This window comes from Crocodylus porosus, unplaced genomic scaffold, assembly GCF_001723895.1.
Source record: "Crocodylus porosus isolate Cpor-Errol unplaced genomic scaffold, CroPor_comp1, whole genome shotgun sequence".
Lineage (NCBI taxonomy): Eukaryota > Metazoa > Chordata > Crocodylia > Crocodylidae > Crocodylus > Crocodylus porosus.
The window spans coordinates 18,289,367-18,308,849 of NW_017728950.1; the positions used below are offsets into that span (position 1 = coordinate 18,289,367).

The 19,483-nt window shown below is 47.8% G+C and overlaps 1 protein-coding gene across 1 annotated transcript; it reads left to right on the plus strand.

Annotated features, from left to right (window-relative positions):
- The first annotated feature begins 11,875 nt into the window (after positions 1-11,875).
- CCIN (calicin) lies at positions 11,876-13,806 on the plus strand. The gene has a single exon (XM_019554714.1). It carries the CDS (start codon positions 12,031-12,033, stop codon positions 13,804-13,806), a length of 1,776 nt encoding a protein of 591 aa, XP_019410259.1. The 5' UTR covers positions 11,876-12,030.
- The last annotated feature ends 5,677 nt before the right edge of the window (positions 13,807-19,483 follow it).

Here is a 19,483-nt window from a genome sequence, read left to right on the forward strand (position 1 = left end):
ACTAGCTGGCTCTCCACTGTCATATAACTCCTAAAATCACACTTCTTCTGTGACCCTGTGACAGGGTGCCATCTCCCAGCAGGGTTGGCCTGCATGCTTGGCTCTGGGCTAACCACCTGTGTTCCTCACCTGTCATGCCTTGATGGTAATAATTTTGAGAAATGTCATTAAGGCAGGAGGCTGCCCATTGGCTGTCCTAGTGACAGGGCATGACACATGACTCTGACCTCCCCTTATCGTGTCCCATGCCTCACAGATTACAACCTGAGTTGATGAATAGCTCCAGCCTAAGGCCAGGCCAAATTCTGCTTCTTGTAGGGCCTCTAACATTCATCCTAGTGCACTGCCCTTTACAGGATCTCACTCAAACCACCCTCTTTCACAGGGCTTCTTGTACTCTGCCCACTCTCACTTGGCCTCTCACATACTACCTACTTCCTGGGCCACTCTCAACTCGCCTTACTCCACACACAACTTCAGGGCCCCCTGTTAGACCCTGACTCCATGCGGCGCCCAACAACTAGGGAGATGATGGTCCAATTACCCATGGATCCTATTGCTCATTAGCCAGAGCAGAGCAGGAAGCAAACGCCAACACACATTGCTCACAACAACTTTATTCAGAATGGAGACAGCTTTGGGCTAGCTCCCTCACTGATAGAATATGGGGAGCCGCAATGAACAATAGTCTTCTCCCATATTTATACACATTAACATTTACTCTACCCTCGCCCCTCCTATGGTCCATCCATTTCTCCTCCCATCTCAAGCTCTGCCTCTGTTTACTGTTTGCTTCATTAGCATGAAATTGCCTAAGCATTTCATTTATTTACATGACTTCTCGCTATGAGCGCATGTCTAAGACCCTGACTCCTGCTTTTCGAGCAATGGGTGAACTTTGACCAAAACCTGGAAACTTCTGTAGGCTTCTTCACCAATCGCCATTCACCTTTTTGCATATGTTCATCTTGGATTCTGTTACCAATGACGTGTTGTTTTCCACATTTCAGTCTGTTTTTATGTCTCGGGTTGTAGCATCTTCCACCCTATTTGGGCCCCTATATCTTATCTCATTCCTCGCTGTAGTTGGTTCACAGCACACAGACTCACACAGATTTACTTGCTGCTTTTCCTTTAGAAAATGGTTGACATAGTTAAGATGGTTATAAGATGGTATAAGCAAATGGCTGGCTTAGCATAAGCATTCATAAGAAAAATCTGGTTGCTTAAGCATCTTGCAATATAATTTGAATATATTATTCTTCCTTGTGGTTAGCAGCTCCACTAGGCTACAGGTCATGCCTTGTATTCAGCTGCAAATCCAGTGCTCCCTAATAATCCTAATTGTTACCCTAACACCCCCCTGGGCCGTATCCTGTGCGGCATTTCAGGATTCTCTACTCATTCTCTAGCCAGGGTGCATGCAGAACTTCAGGCTGTCCTCTCACAGACCTTACTCTATGTGACCCACAGCCTTATGCCATACTCCAGGCTGAACTCAGCCACTGGCCCCTCTCATGCACAGCACTTCAGGCCACCTCGCACACCCTACTGTATGCAGGTCTCCACATACTTCTGCCCCCTCACTGAGGCTGCACTCTCTCTGCCCATTCACTAGGCCCCCAGGTCCTTTCACCCTATGGGCTTAAGTGCCTCTCTCTAGTTTGTGCCTGGCCCCATGCAAGTCCTTACCTCAGGATAGCCCACCAAAATGTGGGGGCTGAGATTTTAAGGCACCCCTACCCACCTTTCACCGGGGAGGTAACTGGCTTAGCATTTCTGGGGGACTGTCCCACCACAGACAGCCCCTCCAGACCACCCTTCCTTGGCAGGGTGCAGTTTTCAGTCATACTGAGGACCAGGTACCTCCTGCCATCCCCATAACTCCTGCCCTAACCTCAAAGAGCTGGCTGAGCTGCTGCTCAGAACATGTTGCCTCCTTCGCTCTTAGCAGCAAACTGCTGCCCCAGCTTGAGGGCCTGACTTAAAATGGAAGCTACTCTGCCCCCTCCTCCAATCCCAGGGCCCTCTTGGGGTCATGTGACCCTGACTGAGGCTAGCCCACACCTGCAGGATGCCCTGCTGCCTGCTCTCAAACTTTAAAGTGGCAGACACTGAAGGCACTCTGCCACAGACTCCTTGTCACACTTACTAAGATATGTCATGATTAATTTGGGGGAGCATTAGGCCCAAGTGCATAAATAATCTTTTGAGTTAATTTAACTACCTTAATGCTTGATATTTTTCAAAAGCTGATTGTGCCCATCTGGTCTCGAACATCCAGTCACATGCCACGTGGCCCTGGATGCTCAAGGGTGTTCACCTATCCATCCCCACTGTCCCACCAAATAGATGTCTCTCTCCCGACTAGTCTCTCCCCCAATTTCTCCTGCCATGACTTTGTGTCTTATTCCAGTGGTGGGGTGTCTGACTGCTGGGGTTCTCTTGAGTATGGGACAGCTGAATGACTATCTTCTGCAAGGCTCCACCTCCCCTTTACCTCTCCCTTACACCCTACCTTGATGGGTTCACAATGTCCTTCAGCCAGTTTCTCCAACTGTTGGGGCTCTGCAGATGCTCACTGGGGATGGTTGTATCAGCCTGTGGGGCGTAACCCTACCTCTGCCCACAGCGCCTTACTACTGCCTGGTCTTCCAGGGGATAGTAACTCCTCCTGGACTTAAGCAACACCTGGTCCCTAGATACCTTGCACCACAACCCCTCCAAAGGTGGGAAACAAAAGAAACGTTATCAACAAAGAACATTTGAATAAGATGTGCACAAAAAGGGGAAGCTCTCTGCCTTCTTGCCCTCTATACTTGCGTCTAGCTCAGCAATGCCAGGCCTCAGATGCCCGAGGTCCTTAGGCAGCCATAAACTGGGACCTGGCTAGACTGCCAGCTCCTCACTCTTTGACCCACCTGTGGGCTCACTGGACCCATGGTGGCCCTTCTCTGCACACCTCCCACACGTCCCTCGTCGGGAGGGCTCTATGCCACTGGGGCCCGTCTTCTGCAGCCCCTTGAACTGCTTATGCCCTTCATCCCCCACCTGGGACATCTCCTCAAGCCCACCGGAGCCCATGATGATCCCACCTGGTCTGGCGTCCTGGTGGCTGCTGCTCCCTCCGGCTCCTGGTAGTAGCCCCTGGCATCACCCTCCTTCCATTCTTTCTGGTCTACAGGGCTGGGTCCCCGGTCTGAGCAAGGGATGACAGCTCCCTCGCTCCCTGTGCTGCCGCCAGCAGTGTTGTTCCTGCGGTGGGCTTCGCTGCATTCCCCTGTGTTGGGAGAGGCAGCTTCCCACCCCTTTTCCCCTTGTAGGGGCTCTAGGAGGGACCTCCCTGTTAAGGTCCCTGCAGGTCTCTCCCTTGCTTCCTTGCCAGTGGCTCTTTTTATATCTGCTGGCCGGCTCTTGCCACCAGCGTTATCCACTGGCTGCAGCTGTATAAAGGCGCAGCTAACGAGCCGCTCGGATCCCACCTCCATTTTTGGCTTCGCAAGAAGTTTTTTGTTTCTTTCCTTTTACTTTTGCCTTCCCCAGTGGGTTCCTGACCCCAGGGTTCCCCCCTGGCTCCTCAGGGTCTGCCCCTCTGTTTCTCCCCATGACACTGATAAGGCATGTGCCTTTTTATCACTTTTATGACAGTATGGATCACATCATAAAAATGATCCATAAAAGCTGCAAACCCCCCTGACCCCAGCCAGCTGCACCCCCCTCCCCCCCAATCTGAGTTTACCAGCCGCACCTACAGTAGTGTCATCAAATGGCTTTTAGGTGATGCTGACTGCATCTCATGTAGATGCAGTCATACAGTTGTAGTTCACTTGCACCCAGCTTTACACAGTCTTCTACTGCAGTATTTCTCAACCCGTGGGTCATGACCCAAAAGTGGGTCACAAGAATATGGGAAAGGGTCACAAACAAACTTTAAAACTGGATTCTCCTTTTTAAAAGGAGAAAGAAGTGGGAAACCATGGCTTTTCCCTTGCAATCCCCCAATTTATAACATTGCTCCTACGGGAAAATAGGTACCAAGTTACAACACTTCAACTTAAGACAGTTTTCAGGAACCAGTTGTGTTGTAAGTCCAAGGACTGCCTGTATTAAGAAATTAAGAAATGCCAGATTTAAGGTCACCTGAGCCACCTTGATGCCCAATGCCACAAATGCATTTTGATGCAATATTATTTCTCCTCATCCCCCATGGAAACCCTGTCTCATTTGTTGTCTACAGTGGATTTGGTCAGAGTTGTGTGTTGTCTGTAGGATCCCTGTTTGTTTCAGAATCTAGAAGACACATAATGAATAAGGCTGGGGATTGCAGAAAGAGAGAGGATGGCCTCAAAGCAGAGGCAGTTGTAATGCTCCCTAACTTTGCCCCAGAGTTGCTGTGTGATGTTAGACAAGTTGCTTGTACCAAAAATATTTAATTCAACTATTCCTGCAAACAATAGTCATAGAGCATGGTTTTGTTTGTATCAAAGTTTAAACATAAGAATTTGAAGGCAATTCCACATAAGTACTGTGGTATCAAATGGGCTGAGGATAACTCATACAGGTAAGGTTTTATAGTACAGGAGGAGAGGATGGGCTATGAGTTTGGGAGGATCAAGAAGAACAACATTGCTAATTTGGTCTTCTGAGAGAGATTAACAGGCAAGCTAACACACTCATTGAACAAACCATAAAACATTAGGGTTTTCATAGACATTAGGGCTGGAAGGGACCATGAAAGATCATTGAGTCCAGTCCCCTGCACAGTCTTTATGGTGCATGGGTCATTTCCGAACCTACTGTGCAGTAGTGATGAGCTACTGCACAGTTAGTGCCCGCCAATGCTACATTGCTGTAGCACTGAGCTACATCTCGGTAGCTCATTGCTATGGCAATGTAGTGTCTCATGTAGATGCACCCAGAGTGACCTAGACAAATTCAAAAATTGGGCCAAAAGAAATCTCATGAGGTTCAACAAGGACAAAGGCAAAGTCCTGCATTTAGGATGAAACAATCCCATGTACCACTATAGGCTTGGGATCAATTGGTTAAGCAGCAACTCTGAGGAAAAGAACCTGGGGGTTACAGTGGACAATAAGATTGATATGAGGCAGCAGTGTGCCCTTGTTGCCAAGAAGGCTAACAATAATGTACTGGGCTGCATTAGTAGAAGCGTTGCCAGCAGATCGAGGGAAGTGATTATTTTGTACTATTCAGCACTGGTGAGTCTACATCTGGAGTACTGTACGCTGTTTGGGGGCCCCCCACTATAGAAAGGATGTGGACAATTTGGAGAAAGTCTAGTGGAGAGCAATGAAAATGGTTACTGCACAGTGGGGTGCATGTGTAGACATGACCTCTGAATCCTAGCCGTAATCTCCACTGCCTGCTACTCCCCCCAGCTTGGTGTCATTTGTGAACTTGTTGAGGGTGCAATCCATCCCATCTTCCAGACTGTTAATGAAGATATTTGACAAAACCAGCCCCAGTATAAACCCCTGGGGCACTCCACTTGGTACCAGTACCAGCTAGACATTGAGATATTGATCACTACCCATTGAGCCTGACAATCCAGCTAACTTTTTCTAACCACTTTACAATGCATTCATTCAACCCATGTTTCCTTAAACTTGCTTGCAAGAATTCTGTGGGAGATAATATCAAAATCCATGCTAAAGTCAAGGTATATTATGTCCACTACTTTCCCTGCATCCACAGAGCCGTTTATCTTATCATAGAAGGCAATCAGATTGGCGACTGCTCCTAATCACCTTCTCCTCCAAGTGCTTAGAAATGGATTCTTTGAGGACTCCCTCCATGATTTTTCTGGGGACTGAGGTGAGGCTGACTGGTTTGCAGTTCTTTGGATCCTCCTCCTTCCCTTTCTTAAAGATGGGCACTATATTTGCCCTTTTCCAGTTATCTGGGACCTCGCCTGATTACCATGGAGTTTTTAAAGATAATGACCAATGGCTCTGCGATCATATCAGCCAACTCCCTCTGCACCTTCCGATGCATCTGGCCCCATGAACTTATACATGTCCAGCTTTTCTAAACAGTCCCTAGCCCACTCTTTCACCACTAAGGGCTGCTCCCCTTCTCCCCAAACTGTAGCTTCCCAGTGCAGTAGTTTGGGAGGTGGCCTTGCCTATGAAGACTGAGGTACAAAAGGCATTGAACACTTCATCCTTTTCCTCCTCGTCTGTCACTAGGTTGCCTCCCCCATTCAGAAAAGGACCCACACTTTCCCTGACTTTCCTCTTGTTGCAAACATACTTGTAGAAACTCTTCATGTCCCTTGCTAGCTGCAACTTCAATTGCACTTTGGCCTTCCTGACTTCATCCCTGCATGCCCGAGCAATGATCTTATACTTCTCCCTTTTTGTGTTTAAGCTCATGGAAAAGTTCTCTGCTAAGCCAAGTTGGTTGCTTGCCACATTTGCTATTCTTCCTGCTCATCTGGATGGTTTGTTCCTGCGTCTGCAGTAAGATTTCTTTAAAATACAATTAGCTGTCCTGAACTCCTTTCTCCTCAAACTGGACTCCAAAGGGGATCCTTCCCATCAGTTCCTTGAGGGAGTTGAAGTCTGCTTTTCTGAAGTCCAGGATCCATACTCTGCTGATCTCCTTTCTTCCTTTTGTCAGGATCCTGAACTCTATCATCTTGTGACCACTGCTGCCCAAGTTGTCATCCACTTCTACCACCTGTCACTTCTTCCTTGTTTGTAAGCTATAGATCAAAAACAGCACAGCTCCTAGTTGGTATCTCCAACACTTGTACCAGGAAGTCATCTCCAACATGCTGCAAAACTTCCTGGATTGCCTGTGCACTGCTGTGTTACCCTCCAGCAGATGTCAGGGTGATTGAAGTCCCCCATGAGAACCAAGATCTGTGATCTGGAAACTTCCACTAGTTGTCTGAAGAAAGCCTCATCCACCTCTTCCTCCTGGTCTGGTAGTTTATAGCAGACACCTACCACAATATCACCCTTTTTGCTCTCCCCTCTAACCTTAACCCAGAGACTTTCAATGGGCCTATCTCCAGTTTCATACTGGAGCTCTGAGCAATCATGCAGCTCTTTTACATACTAGCCGATTGCCCTTCTTTCTCAGGAAGTTGCCCCCACTTGCTTTTGCTTCCTCTAGGTCTCCTGCTTCCCCACTTACCTCAGGGCTTGTTTCTCTATCCCCCAGTGAACCTAGTTTAAAGCCCTCCTCACTAGGTTAGCAAGTATGTCTGCAAAGATGCTCTTCTCTTTCTTCATCAGGTGGATCCTATCTCTTCCTAGCAATCCTTCTACTTGGAACAACATCCCATGGACAAAGAAGCAAAATCCCTGCTGGCAACACCACCTGTGCAGCCATGCATTGATCTGCCAGATGTCTCTGCTCCTGCCAGGGCTCTTCCCCTTGACCAGAAGGATTGAGGAGAACACAACCTGTGCCTCCGTCACCTTCACCCTTGTACCTAGAGCCCTGTAGTCATTCTTGATCTGCTTATGGTCACCCCGGCAGTATCATTGGTGCCCACATGGATGAACAGCATGGGATAGTAGTCAGAGGTTCGGACAAGTCTTGGTAATCCTTCCATGACATCTCAGATCTGAGCTCCAGGCAAGCAGCAGACCTCCTGGGATAACAGGTTAGGCTGGCAGATGAATCTCTCTGTCCCCTGCAGAAGGGAGTCTCCAACCACCAACACCGTTCAGTTTCTCTTCATGGCAGTGATCGTGATCCTTCCCACCTTAGGGATTCCTGGCCTGGTCCCGTCCCTCAGTGGAATGTGCTCCTTCTCCTCTGTTGCTAGCGCTCAGTATCTGTTCTCCTGGCAAATCACTGCACATGGGAATGGCAGCTTCTTGCTGCCAGAAGATGCAATGCTCCAGCTTCCACCTTCCTGGTAGTCCATGCCTTCTTCCTTTTCAAGCACCACCTCTGGCAGTCCTTCCTCAACAGCCCTAGAGGTTTCCTCCAGCATGGAATTAATTAAGTCCTCATGGTGGAAGATGATTTGGAGCTTTGCTACCTCCTCCCGTAGCTCTCTTGCCTTCTCCCTGAGGGACACCACCAGAAGGCACCACTCACATCACAGGAACTCCCCCACCTGGCTGACACTGGAAGGAACCGCAGTGTGAACAACACCAAACCAGGACCCGGGTGGAAGCCTCAACCATGTGTGGTCCTGCCTGGACAGACACCTTGCAGGTGGAAGCAGAGGAAGAGCTGGAAGTGGCAGTGGCTCTGGGATTGCAACATCCTCCAGCTGTGTCTCTGGGTCTTCTAATCTGCTGCCTCTCACTTCCTGCCTCTCTTTCCAAGCAGACCTTCTCTACCAAACTCCTCTGTAACTGGCTTGTTTGCTGTTCCTTGATCTGAAGGGTTCCCTTTCCCTGCAACCTCTTTCCTCTCAGAAAGTTTACAGTGCAGAAATGTGAGAGAGTTTCCAAGCAAACTCCCACTTTACTCTGGACTCTAGCTAACAAGGAGCTTAAGTTTTGGTCTAGCTGCTGAGTTTTGGTTGCTAAACTAAAATGATGTAGTTAGTCAGTCCTAATGACATATAAAAAAGAATCTTACCTTTCAGGCTCCCCTTCAAAGAGGGGGTGGCAAACTAACCTGCAAACTATCCTGTTTGCGTCTCCCTGGTCACTTGGATTGTCATCTTATATACCTCTCCTGGGCCTGGACTTGCTAGGCCCCTTTGTTAGGGTTCTTTGTTAGGGCCTTTTGTCACACCCAGGCAGCAATCAATTGGCAATCAGTCCACTCAGCTGCTCAGAGCACACACTGAAGCACACAGATCCATCAAACAGCCCTCAGCAAGCCAAGTACATAGGCAACCCTGGCTCAGTTACCTTCCCAGAGCAGGGTCTGGTACCTGGTTCCTCTTCCCCATCCTCCTCTTGCTCCCACCAGACTGCTTTCAAACTGTCCTGTTTGCTTGTCCTTGCAGGTTAGACTGCATTCATGGGAGCACCAAAACCTGCAATTACAGGGAGGAATGAGATTTCAAAACTGTGAGCATCCTGTCAAAGCAGAAGAGACAATATCCAGAGGTGAAAGAAAGGGCATTTATACACATGCATTTGCCTGCTCAGTTTATTGAGTCTGTTCCACACGTGAGCTGCATCAGGCACTGTGTTGCATGCATTCGTAAAAACAGCAAAATGAGTATCTGCGGTAAAAAAATGGTGCCATCACCATTTTCTCAGCGCTGATGCACATTTCACCATTTATACAAATGGATGCATTGCAGCACCAGGTGCTTTTAAAAGCACACAGCACTGCAAAGCAAGCCTGCATACCAATGCCAAAAGAGATAAGTCAAAGAGATGCACTAGAAGAGAGGCTAAGTTCACACACAGAAGGGCAGAAAAATGTAAAACAAAATAAAAAAGTAAAATAAAAAGGTGGAAAAATTGTTTTTTTCCCCTCTCTCTCTCTCTGTTTATCACTGTAAATCTGTCATTTGTGGTGTTCTGACTTTAACGGAAGTTTCTATTTTTGGAGAGGTGCAGCAGTGAGTCATGACACATGTTCCCTTGGAGGCGAAGGTCAGCACATGACAAGGGCTGGGTCTTATACCTTATTAAGGCTTACTTCATTGGGTAGACTGAAGCACTCCAAATAGGAATAGGCAAGCATAGAGGCCACTTCTTCAACTCTTTAAGGCATGGGTGCTGAAAAGTATGATCTCACTAGAGTTAATAGAGTCCCATGAGGGAAGTGGCTTGACAGAAAGAGAGAAGAGCGCAAATGTGATAACAGAGCTATTCTTATTAACTTTTTGCTAGGCCAGGTAGCAAGGACTCTGCATGATGATAGTACCAGAAGCTCTGGAGGACTTCCAATGCCTCAGATCACCTTGGTTGGTGACATCCAACAAAAACTAGCAAGTTCAAAATACTTAACACCTTCTTCAAGGAGAGTCATCTGCCTACATCACTATCACTTGTAGTAGTTCAGTCAATTAGCAGGGATATTATTTCAGTAGCCTTTATGTTTGGACAAAGTAAACGGATCTTTCAAATGCAGAGCGATGGGCCCCCAATACAGATCACACTTTTGCTGTGCTTGTAGTTGTGAACAGAACTGAAACCTCTATCCTCTTCTTGATGTGTTTATAAGTCTCAGCCACAAGATTTTGCTGACCTGCCCCCTGGTTGGGGAAGCAGTGTAATGAATCTGGATCCAGTCAATATTTTCAACAGTATTAAGAGTAGGGATGAACAAGCTGCAATTTGTCTCCATGCCCTTATAGAGGGCTCCATTCTGCATTCTTTTGTTCGACAACTCTAGGAAGAACCATTAGACACCGTGGACTCCAGCACCATTGGTGGGCTGGTATCACAGCCTTCACATCACTTTCTCTGAAGACAGGAGCCATGCAGGTGTCACAATCCTCATGTGAGATAAGCATACAAATGAGATGCCTTCAGTAGACATCCAAGCAAGGCACCAGTGAAGGCTGACAGAAAAAGGTAAATGGCCTGTGGAACTTAACAGACTATGAATGACCCTGTCTTCCACCAATGCCATCTATCAAGACAACTAAGGAAGTGTTAAGCACCGGAGTACTTCTAGATTCATTCTTACTCTTGGAAACCAGGAAACAGCAATTCAACAATGCTGATAATGCCAACTTCTGCTTTTGGGAACAACTGACTAGCCTACAGTACTGCAGAAAAGAATGTGGGGTTTATAATGTGCCATGACTTATATTCATAAGCTGAATATGAGTCAACATTGTACTCTGGCTGCAAAATAAGCCAATAACATACTTGAGTCTATTAACAGGAGTGTCACCTGTAAATCAAGGGAAGCAATTCTTCTCCGTTATTAGGCACTGGTCTCACTGGTGAGGTCTCACTAGTTTTGGGCATCACACTTCAAGAAAAATGTGGGCTAATTGGAAAGAGTCCAGCAGAGCAACCAAAATTATTAGAGGTCTGGGAAACATGACTTAAGAGGAAAGGCTAAAACAGAAGGAACAGGACAAAGAGCAATGGTCTAAAATTGCAGCAAGGGAATTTTGGGTTGGATTTTAGGGAGAACTGTCTAACTATGAGGGTAGTTAAGCAATGGAACAAATTACTAAGAGTGGCTGTGAAATCTCTACCCTTGGAAGTTTTAAGAGCAGGTTAGACAGGGATGATCCTGTCTTTAGCAGGGGGTTGGGCTAGATGCCCTGTCCCTTCCATCACTTTTTTACTCATTCTGTAGCTATCCAGGGGACTTGACACTTCTTAGTCAAAAAGAATCTAACATCTTTGAAGCATGTATATGCCTCTTTTTGGTTAGAAGCTATAATCTCTACTCTGGGTGAGTGATCAGGGCCAGCCTTGCAGCAGCCTTGCCTGAGCTACAGGGAACCCACCATATCAAGGTTCCACGCTTGCCTCCTGGCAGGACATGCTAATCAAGATCCTGGTCCTAATTCTCAATGGCCTGTGGCAGATGACCTCAAAAACTCTTCCACATTCTTGGCCTTGCAAGACCACAGGAAATGGATCCACATAGAACAGAACTACTGGAAGCTGAGGGCAAGGTGGATTCTGCACAGGGCTTTACAAGGTGAAATAACCTACTGGGAAAGGCCACATTATATTCCAGCCAAACACAGACTAAATGCCATACAAACCCCAGATTCCTACAAAACTTTAACTTGGCCACAATGATGTAACAATACTGGCTTTGGAGAGGTATAATATGATTTATACATGATATACAACACAAGTGGTCTTACCCCACTAGGTGACAGCAGAGCTCCATCCACTTCGTTTTGGATCTCTCTTAATTTACTTGTCCCATGCCTTGATGATACAGCAATTAATATTCTATACACATCCCAGGTGGATACATTTTAAAATTACTTCCTTTTATATGTGTCAGAGGTTCTGAATTGTGACCTACACCTATAACTGATGACATCACTCCTCTGGCACTAGAGGGAGATACTCATAACACCTGGAGAAGAAGTCCTGTGGCTCACACCCTCATCATCCCTGTTTTCTGACTTATCTTACTAAAAACATGAAGATGCAGTTCACAGAAAAGAACCACAACAATGCTGTCCTGCAAGCACTCAACAAGCAGAGAAAGAATAAGGAGTTCTGTGACGTGGCACTCAGTGTGGATCAGCACGTCTTCTATGCCCACCTTAGCATATTGGCAGCTGTGTCTAGCCATGTCAAAAATTTAATCTCAAGCAATGACATGAAGACAGGTGATGAGCTCTTTATCATCATTGACCCAAACTTCCTGGGCCCAACTTTGGTGGAGCAGCTGCTGGACTATTTCTATACTGGCAAGGTACTGGTGTCTGAGAAGAATGTGGAAGAATTGCTGAAAGGGGCTAAATATTTCAGTTCGGAGTCTCTAAGAGTCCACTGCTCTGACTACCTCCTCAGGTCCCTCAAAAACAGCAACTGTCTGTGCTACCTGTTCCTAGCAAACACTTATGAGCTGAAAGAGGTGGCAAACAATGCCTATGCAGGTATCCGTGACAATTTCCATTACTGGTCAGGCCCTGAGGGCATTTCAGACCTCTTGCGCTGCCCCCATCAAACCTTTGGCAAGCTCCTCAAGGATGAGGACCTTCATGTGCAAAATGAGGACCAGGCGTTCCTTGCCCTGCTTCAGTGGGTGAAACACAAAAGAGGAGAGAGAGAGAAATATTTCAAAAAATTCTTCCCCTATATCCATTTAACTGGTGTCTCAACCAAGACGCTAATGGCTGCCATCCGTGAAGTGCCACTGTTTGAGAGTCACTCTGAGCCCCTGGGTCATATAGAGACCACTTTGAGAGACAGAAAGCAAGAAAGTCCTCAAAGCCTGCTACTTCTCCAAAGAAAGGGGGCCTTAATGGATTCGGTTGTGATTTTAGGAGGCCAGAAAGAGCATGGGAGATTCAATGATGGGGTTTTTGCTTACATTATTGAGGAGAACATATGGCTGAAACTAACAGAGATGCCGTATAAAGCAGCTGCCCTTAGTGCAACTTCAGTAGGGAGGTACATATATGTGTCTGGAGGGACAACAGAGCAGATCTCTGGCTTAAGGACTGCATGGAGGTATGATATGGAGAATAACTCCTGGACTAAACTGCCTGATCTCCCCGTAGGCCTTGTCTTCCATACCATGGTGACCTGTGGAGGAGTGGTGTACTCAGTGGGAGGCAGCTCTGTCCCAAGAAAATACATCTCTAGCATTTACAAGTATGATGAGAAGAAAGAGAAGTGGACCCTGGCTGGGAAAATGAGCATTCCAATGGATGCAACTGCATTGATCACAAAGGGAGAGAAGTTGATTTATATTGTGACAGGGAGATGCCTGGTAAATGGGCGTTTTTCTCGAGTCGGGATGGTAGATTGCTTTGACACTCAGACAGGGGAAGTGGTGCAGTACCTCACCTTTCCCATTGAATTCAATCACAAACCACTGTTGTCTTTTCAACAGGAAAACATCCTGAGTGTACAGAGCCATAAACAGAGTTTGGATATCAACCTGCGGAAAATTAAAGCCAACAAAGCCACAACCACTGTCCCGCTGTTGCCAAACAACTATGCATTAGATTTATCTCATGCAGTGTGTTCTCTTGGTGACAACAAGGTATTTGTGTGTGGGGGCCTCATTTGCACAGGTGACGAATGTCCTGAAGATTATTTTGTCAATCCAAACGCCTACCTTTTAGATCAGATGACAGGGGAATGGAAAATTCTGGCTGATCCTCCAGAAGCTCTGGATTGCCCCGCTTGTTGTACAGTGAAACTGCCTTGCAAGATTCTTCGAAAAAGTGTAGTCAACTAATTTGGAAAATAAAAATTCCTAGCAATAAAAAATAATTGAATTGCTGATACAAATAAATGATGCCTTACTCATTCACTTCACTTATTTTTTGTGACAGCAGACTGCAGTCAATGTTACCATCAACAGTCCCCTCACTGGTTCTTTCATTTCACGGGTTCCTCACTCAGATTGCAAGATTTGGCATCATGACAGTTAGAAAATTATTTGCAACAGAAGTACAATACCATGAACCTGAGATTTTAGGAAGAGTTATTTACACTGAAAGAAAGAATTCCACACTGTTTTACATTTCTTGGATGAATAATTTTTATGTCTGTCATTTTGGATCTTGGCCATGCATTGCATGCCACATTTGGGTAGGGTGACAGCTCTGGTCTGTAGCACAGCATGTCAGCATCTGTCTGCAAATAAAGGGTGCCTGTACACGTAACAGTGGTTTAGTCCTTTGGGTTGCATTCTATGCCCCCTAAAGTGAAACAGTTTTTAACCTCACCATTTCAATTTCCATCACTGCATATACATGATTGTCCTGCCGGCTGCAGAAGCCTGGCAAAGGCAGAAGTGGCAAGGGGCCAAATCCTTTTTTTCCCAATGGAGCCTGCCCACCTCTCCCACAGCTGGGGGGCCATTAATCTGTGCCATTAATCTTTCACATCAGCCCCCAGCCATGGGAGAGAAAGGCAGGCTCCACCAAAATTTAAAAAAAAGGCTTGGGCCCCACATGACTTCTGCCTTCAGCAGGATGCCTAGGGCTACCCAGAAATTGGCTGGCTTGCCCTGGGGCAGTCTGGGAAGGTGGCAGAAGAGCAGCTGAGTCTGCTGGCAGCCAGAGAAGGTGGTTGGGGCTCTGGAAGCCCAGGCGGGTTGCTAGCTGGCCAGGTGTTGCTCCAGCTAGGAGATGCCTGATCCAACGCTTCCCCAAACCCATCTGGGCTTCCACCACCCTATGCACCATTCTTACTGCCTTCTCTGGCTGCTGCCAGCACACCCAGATGCCCTCCTGCCATCTCCCCGTGCTGCCCCGGGGCAAGCTGGGTATGCTGGCAGCCAGAGAAGATGGTAGGGACAGTACGCAGAGTGCTGAAAGCCCGGGCAGGCTCAGGGAAGCATTGGATTGGGTGCCTGGGGTAGCACCTGGCCAGCTAGCAGCCCACCTTGGCTTCCAGCACCCCATGCAACATCTCCACTGCCTTCTCCAGCCACCAGCAAACCCAGACACCAGCCTGCTACCTTCCCATGCTGATCCAGGGGCAGATCAGTCCATTCCTGAGAGGCTGCAGGTGTCCTGTAGGTCTGTGTGAAGTGACTAGTATTTGCTTCAGATTCGGATTTGGTCTATTCAGGGGACAGTGATTCGATTCGGTGATTCAAATCACTGTCCCAAATTGATTCAGCCAAATCTGACTTGTCCATCAGAATATAGTTTTGTCTGCAATGGTGCAAACCCATTTAAAACCCACAAAACTCAGATACATGTAATGTGTGATACCATTAAGCCACGTCATAGGGAAATTTTACATCATAACGTATACAAGTGCCCAAAGGCTCTGCCTTGGTTTTCAGGGCAGTTAACAGGACTTTAGCTATGGATTTAATGGAAGTAGGAACAAGTCTGGGGAGTAGAAGACATGTTAATATTTAAATTAGGTATATTTAATGAATGGGACTGGACAATGAAGGAAAAAAATATCACAATTTAAAGACTTCTATGGTGTTGGGGACTGGTACTGACACATGGAGTATGTGACTAATGTGAGGCAGGAGCCAGCCATGACTCAGCAACCTGTTCTCTGCTGAGGATGGATGTCAACAATGGGTCTTCTTGAACTGATGCTGAAAATGCTTGACAGGCTACCACCTGGTACAAAACTATGTTGAGCACTGTTAGAGAAAACAGGATTGGGATTTACTATGTTGGACTTAGGGAAGATTTTTGGAAGTCAGAAGAACCATTGTAGTTTTACTAATGAAGATTTTGCATGCATTACTGAAGGGAACATATGACTGACACCAAATGGGGTATAAGTAGACCAAGTCTCAGACCCCGAGCAGATGGTAAAATGACTGTACAGTTGAGGTCTGAGTAATTTTATGCCTGATCCCAAAAATCATGCACCTGCCAGACATGTAGGCATGCATGTGACTTTTGAGATCAGTATAAAATTTCTCACATCTGAATTACGCAACTGCAGACCGTGGAGCCCAGTATGGAGGATCGAATTCTCCATGCTGGGCTCCCCATACACTGTAGTGCAGTTAGGCATTGGGGAGCCTGGCAATTGGTGGAGAGCAGCTCTGTGTCCTGGTGCTGGGATCCAGTGTTGCCTCCAGGGATCAGGTCAGGGAGAGCTATGGTTTCCAGACTCAGAACCTGGGGCTGCCTCTGCTGCTCAGGCAGAGGACAGACCCAGGTCTGGGACTGGGGGCTGTCCCCAGGGATTGGGTAAGCCCTGGATACTAGTTCCTGGTGGAAGTATGCATCTGGGGAGTGGGGAACTCCCAAGTTCCCAGCTGCATGTATATAGGGGAGACCAGGTTGTACCCAGTTGCCCAGCTATATGTGCCCTAGCCCCATGCCACAAGTAGCATGAGCAGCCTCTGTGTGTGGCCCATGGCAGACTGTGGAGGGGACAAACAGCACAATGTTAGATAGAGCAGGAAGCAGAAAGCTGAGCAGCACATTGGGTAATGGAGATTGGAGTGGCACTTGTGGAGAGTGTGGGGCTAATCCACAGATGCCTGCCAAAAAAGTTGGACCCACTAGACTAGATGACTTCCTGAGTTCCTTTCCAGTCCTACTCTTTCCTGATTCTATGGAATGTTGTCATGAATTTGGGACTTCATGTTGTCTTTTGCTGGCACTAAATTCATTAGCTCAGATTAAGAAAGTTGTTCCATGTTACTGTCTATTTACAGATTCATGGGTATTATGCTTTCTTTATGATTGTGGGGGCAAGGAAAAAATAAAATTATTCATTAGGAATGTGAGATTATTTGCCTTTCTGAATGCAGCTCTATGTTGTAAGGCTTTTTATTCTCTATATTAAAACCTTTCCCCTGAGGATCACTCACTCAGCTTGTAAAAGGTAAGCCTCCTCCATCTACCAGGGTTCAAAGACCTCACCCTGGGACTCGCACATTATGCAGGTACTGATCTGGGGTATGTGCTATGGTGATGCCTCCAGGCGCCTGGAGACCAGGCTGCCTGGACTCAGTTTCATAGTTTCATAGTTGTAGGGTTGGAAGGGACCTGAACAGATCATAAGTCCGACCCCCTGCTATGGGCAGGAAAAGATGCTGGGGTCAAATGATCCCAGCTAGGTGGCTATCTAGCCTCCTTTTGAAGACACCCCAGGGTAGGAGCGAGCACCACTTCCCTTGGAAGTTGGTTCCAGATCCTAGCTGCCCTGACAGTGAAGTAGCACCTCCTGATGTCTAGCCTGAATCTACTCTCCGTCAACTTATGGCCGTTATTCCTCATTACTCCTGGTAGTGCTCAGGGGAAAAGGGACTCTCCTATTGCCTGCTGGTCTCCCTTTGCCAGTTTGTAAATGGCCACTAGATCCCCCGCCTCAGCCTTCTCTTGTGGAGGCTGAACAGATTCAGGTCCCGTAGCCTCTCCTCGTAGGGCCTGCCCTGCTGTCCCCAGATCATGCGAGTGGCCCTACTCTGGACCCTCTCGATGCTGTCCACATCCCTCCTGAAGTGCAGCGCCCAGAACTGGACGCAGTACTCCCCAACTGCAGCCTGACCAGTGCCACATAGAGGGGGAGGATCACCTCCTTGGACCTGCTCGTGATGCATCTGTGGATGCAGGACAAGGTACGGTTGGCCTTCCTGACTGCATCCCCACACTGCCGGCCCGTGTTCATCTTGGAGTCTATAATGACACCAAGATCCTTTTCTGCCTCTGCACTGATGGAAAGGGAGTTCCCCAGCCTGCAGGTATGGTGCTGGTTCTTCCTCCGCAGGTGCATCACTTTGCATTTGTCAGTATTGAATCCCATCCTTTTTTCATTCACCCACCCCTGTAATCTGACTAGACCTAGTTGCAGCCTGTCCCTCTCCTCCAGCGTGCCCACTTCTCTCCACATCTTAGTGTCATCCACGAATTTGAACAAGGTGCTTTTCATTCCCTTGTCCAAGTCACTGATGAAGATGTTGAACAGTGTGGGCCCGAGGACCGAGCCCTGGGGGACCCTACTGCTCACATCCCTCCAGGATGAAAAAGACCCATCCACCACCACTCTCTGGGTGCGGCCCTCCGGCCAATTTGCGACCTATCTGACTGTGTAGGCATTGATGCCATGGTCACCTAATTTCTTAATGAGAATGGGGTGCGAGACAGTGTTGAAGGCTTTCCTAAATTCCAGAAGCGACTGTGCAGCCATGGCTTGCTGGCATCTGGCCCAGAAGTATAGGTGGCTCTGCTTGGAGCACCCATACTACAGCCCAGGTGGCCATATGGTCCTCATCTGGGTCCAGCAAGCATGGAGCCATGGGACTGCAGATCTCAGGGGGCATATGCTATCACAGGTGGCAGCAGGTCACAGCCAGGTGGCAGTTCCCACTGCTAGACTGCTTCAGTGGGTACAGGATGCAGGGGCTACTCTAGGTGTGAGCTGCTGCAGCAGTCCAGCTGGCACAGGGGGCTAGTGTCCCCAGATACCAACTGCCTGGACCTGAGAAGCTCTTGAGGGTAAGTAGCCCTGAGCTGCTTACCAGGACACCATTTTATATTGTTGGGGCCAGCACAGGTACTGGTCCCAGCCTCCAGGTCCCCATGGCTGAAGATCCAGGAGGAGCTGGAAAGTCTCAGTTTGCCCAAAGCAGCACAATTTGCCTCCCCACCAAAGTGCACATGCATGGAGGTACAAATCTCCAGCACAAATTTGTGCCACTGCAAGCACATGCCCCTGCATGTGTGGATGCACCCATAGGGTGTGTCCCCATGAGCAGGTGCAGTTTGTGGCACCTCAAAGCCATTTAAGGCACTTCATATTGCATGTGGTACACATGCACTTGTGCTCTGTGCTGCTAATCAACAGCGTGGTGGTTTTTTTGATGCTGGAAGATCCTGGTGTCAAAAAAACCACTGCAAAAAAAGTGGTGGGCTGTACACGGCAGCAATGTGCACTGCCAGATAAGGAGCCTGACCAGCCAGAGTCACACTCTGACTGCTACTCTGGCTGCCGGACAGGCTCTGAACACCTGGATCACCACTGCTGCTGCCCTGGGAGGCCTCCAGGACCCAGGTAAGGTTGCTGGGCCTAGCCTAGGTGCTGGCCCCCCCTCCCCATCCTACTTACGGCAATTTGCTGAGCTATGACCCCAGCTGACTTCCTGCCCTTTGGGCAGGGGGCTGGACTTGATGATCTCCCGAGGTCCCTTCCAGCCCTAATGTCTATGAAATCTATGAAATGTTTGCAGAGGTATGTCTGGGGACAAATAGGAGTGCCACAAACACAGAATCGTAGGGCTGGAATGGACCTTAAAGCTCTGCACTTCAACTGGGGTGTGCTGATTCTCCTGCTAGGAGCAAAGTTGGAGGTTCCTGGCTGGAGAGTGTTGCCCATCCACTTGAAGGATCATTGGGTTCAACCCCCAAAATGGAGATGTTGGGGATTGAACCTAGGACCCCATACATGCAAAGCATGTACACTACCACTGAGCTACA